At 62.6% G+C, this 3,427-nt stretch overlaps 1 protein-coding gene across 1 annotated transcript; it reads right to left on the bottom strand.

Annotated features, from left to right (window-relative positions):
* Positions 1-333: 333 nt before the first annotated feature.
* LOC112124511 (rab GDP dissociation inhibitor alpha-like) lies at positions 334-2,893 on the bottom strand (the record flags this gene model as incomplete). The annotated part of the gene is made up of 6 exons (XM_026662506.1): positions 334-400; positions 869-1,013; positions 1,312-1,483; positions 1,906-2,005; positions 2,091-2,222; positions 2,695-2,893. Coding segments are annotated over 6 exons (815 nt in total), but the record flags the coding sequence as incomplete, so codon positions are not given.
* Between the last annotated feature and the right edge of the window lie 534 nt (positions 2,894-3,427).

The raw sequence follows: 3,427 nt of genomic DNA, 5'->3' as shown, positions 1-3,427 counted from the left end.
TTGAGTGGATGTGTTCAGAGAACCAACCACAGTGACTCCAACCCCCCCGTCTCCGGTAACAGCTAATTTAGCCCCCATCGTTTTATACGTGTAGTTGGGATGACGTTTCCAATGTGCATCACTTTGCATTTATCAACAGTGAATTTCCTCTGCCTTTTTGTCGCCCAGTCACCCAGGTTTGAGAGATCCTTTTGTAGCTCTTCGCAGGCTGCCTGGGACTTAACTCTCTTGAGTAGTTTTGTATCATCTGCAGATTTTGCCGCCCTCCCCCGGCCCCCCCTCAGAGGGGGGGAAGATGGGACGTCCCACAAGGGGGGGATGGGAATTCCCTGCCGGGGCGCTCACCTGGCTCTCCGTGCCATCGTCCATGGGCTCGTACAAGTCACTGATGGCCACAAACCTGCCGGGGAAGAGGGGGGAGGGTGAGTCACACTCACGCAGTCCCCACCAGAGGCCTTTACCCCCCCCAGCTCCTCCCTCCCCCACTTTCCAGCTCACCTGGCGAAGCAGAATCTCCCCATCCCCCACACTGACCTTCCCCCCCGGGGGGCTCTGCACCTCAGGCAGCACCCTGGGGCCCCCCTCATTCACCGATCGTGCGTTTGGTACAAAGCCGTGGGGCGGGGCGTGTGGCGAGTCCGGGTCTGCTGGGCGTTATCGTCCCGTGGGCCAGCCCAGGGCCGTGACGGCGGCTGGGAGATGCCCATAGAGGGACACCCCAGGCTAGTGGGTTTGGGGGGCTGAACCCCAGGGACCCCGTCAGACCCCCCCACCCCCCACTGGGTTCCAAGCTCCCCAGCTCCCTCCTTGCCCTATTCCCCCCACAATTCCCAGCCCTTCACCCGGCTCCCTACCCCCCCGGCCTCACTTCTGGTCGATGGGCTCCAGCAGCTGCAGCGCCGGCTCCACCTCCCGCTCTGGCTCCGACGTCTCCACCGTGGTGCTGACAATGGCGATGAACTTCCCGGGCGCGGCCACATTGTGGGCCCAGGAAACCAGACAGACGTAGATATCTGGGGAGGGGGGGATGGGTCGTGAGGCTTCGTAGAAATAGCGGGCGTGCCTCAGTTTCCCCCAGAGGCTGCCCAGTTAACGAGGGGCCAGGGAGACAAGGAAATGCAGCTGGCGACATCCCCGCAGTGACCGAGTCGCCTGTACAGGCCTGCGGGGTGCTCAGTGTGGTGCCCCCCCCAGCACTGCCCCCGTGGGATGCCCCAACTGCCTGCACCCCCCCCCCTTGCAGCTCTGCCCCACGTGATGCCGCAGGGGGTGGGAGCTCCCAGGGACAGGCCCAGCCCCGCTGGCGCTGACCCGACTTGCGTCCCAGCTGGTTCTGTGGCAGGATGATCTGGCAGGAACCGGCCTCGCTGGTGCCGTGGATGGGGTGGCTCAGGATGCAGATGACCCGGACGACCCGCCCGGCCCCGCGGACTCGTTCTGGCACGTAGCTGGGGTCGCAGATCAGCTGTTTGCACCGTGCCACCTGGGGGGACAGGAATTCAGCCCCTCCCAGGCCTGAGCCCAGAGAGAGAGGGGGGAACCCCCCCAGCCCGACTCCCCCTCCCCCCCGGCATCCCCCAGATTCCCTGCTGGGTAAAGCGACCCCCGCAAGGGGTACCCCAAAGCAGAGACAGGAACCGGGCCGGGGGGGACAGGCAACCCCTCCCCCAGGAGAAGGAGAACTGGAGGCAGCCACTGGGGGTTGGGCCTGAGCCCCCCTCCCCAGGGAAGAGGCGCCCCAAACCCAGCCCCTATCGGACAAGCCAGCCCCCCGATACCCCAGGCAGGGGGCACTGATGGAAACCAGAGAACCCCCCTTCAGATTTAACGGGCGGCCTAGTGGGGAACCCCCCAAAATCACTGTGTGTGTTGGGCTGGTGCCTCCCCGCTGCACCCCCCGCTCACCTCCCCTTCCGATCGGACCCCCACGACCCGGCCATTCTCCATCACGATCTCGTCCACGGGCTTGTTGAGCATGTAGGTGCCCCCGTAGATCGCACTGAGCCTGGAGGGGGACAGAGCCCGTGGAGCCCCGGCCCCCCCCCCCCCCCCCCCGAGCTCTCTGCCATCCCCCCACGCCCCCCACTCACCTGGCGAACCCTTGGGGCAGCTCCCCCAGCCCGTAGAGCGGGTAGAGGTAGGGGCTCTTCCCATAGCGGGCCAGCGACTCGCTGTACAGCTTGATCCGGTTAATGGTCTCTAGGCAGGGCTGGTCCAGGTAACTGTGGGGAGAGACGGGGTGAGGGGGGCCCAGGGCTGGGGCTGCAGGTCGGGAGTGAGGGGCACCGGCAGAGCTGGGGTGGGGGGTCCAGGGCAGGGGGTTTCATATTTCATATGAATAGTGTGAGTGCCTCAGTTTCCCCACGAGCTGCATGGCTAACTAGGCGGGGTGGGGGGGTGTTGATCTTTGCAGAGACCCAGAGGTGCCCGGCTGGCAGGGGCTGGGCCCCCCAGGAGACCATGGTCACGCCCCTTGCGTGGATATTTGGGGCAACCCCTGGGCAGGAAGCCAGCCGGGGACCCGCTGGGGGACAAAGCGCCAGGCAGAGCTGGGGCAGGAGCTTTAGAGCCAGGGTGAGGGGGGCGCCCCCCCACCCCCGCCGGGGCTCTGACCCAGGGGGACTTGCTGCAGGGACGTGACCACCCCCGAACTGGGCACGGCCCCCCCGGGAGCGGCCCCGGAGCACAACTCACTCGTCGGTGCGGTACAGCGCCAGCGCGTGGCCCGTGAAGTCGATCACGTCCTGCCCCAGGTCGAAGCGCTCGTACACGTCCCGCATGGGGGTCCCGCGGGGGTCGACCCCCTCCAGCGTCTGGGGCTCGTTCTCGTCAAAATTGGCCACGAAGACGAGGAACTTCCGGAACCTGCGCTTCTCGAACATGCCCATGAGATCTGCGGGGGGTGGGGGGGTTGTTAGTGCGGGGGGATGGGTTGGCAGTGGCTGGAGGGCACGGGGGGGTGGGGAGAGGTGCCATGTGGGGGGAGAAAACCAGGCTGGGGGGCTTACATCACCCCAGGGGATGGGGCCATGGAGGGGTCAGAGGTGTAGAACCAATGTGAATGAAATTGTTTTTAGTTATTTTGTACCATTGTAACTTTTGTTTACCATTTTATTACACCTGCCATTTTGCCTACATTGTAACTTTTATTACACTTTTTATTTTCCCTACATTGTAACTTTTGTGCCATATTGTAATTTAAACCCCATTTTAAAACGCTTACTTTATTTTGTAAGGGCTTGCTGCAACCTTTATTGTTGCAAACCCTGCTGTAATTTGATTAGTTTAGTTAAGATGTGTAAATGAGGGATGCATGGGTGATAGAATTAACCTTTAGCACCAGCCCGTTCTGATGAGATAAAGTTTAAATACCAACGGCCGAAGAACTAGACACGGCTGCTACTCTGAAACTAGACAACAGCCCTAA

Source organism: Terrapene carolina, unplaced genomic scaffold, assembly GCF_002925995.2.
Source record: "Terrapene carolina triunguis isolate 2854851 unplaced genomic scaffold, T_m_triunguis-2.0 Scaffold28065, whole genome shotgun sequence".
Classification (NCBI taxonomy): domain Eukaryota; kingdom Metazoa; phylum Chordata; order Testudines; family Emydidae; genus Terrapene; species Terrapene triunguis.
Note: the sequence above shows the minus strand (reverse complement) of the source record. Positions and strands in the feature narration are given on the sequence as shown.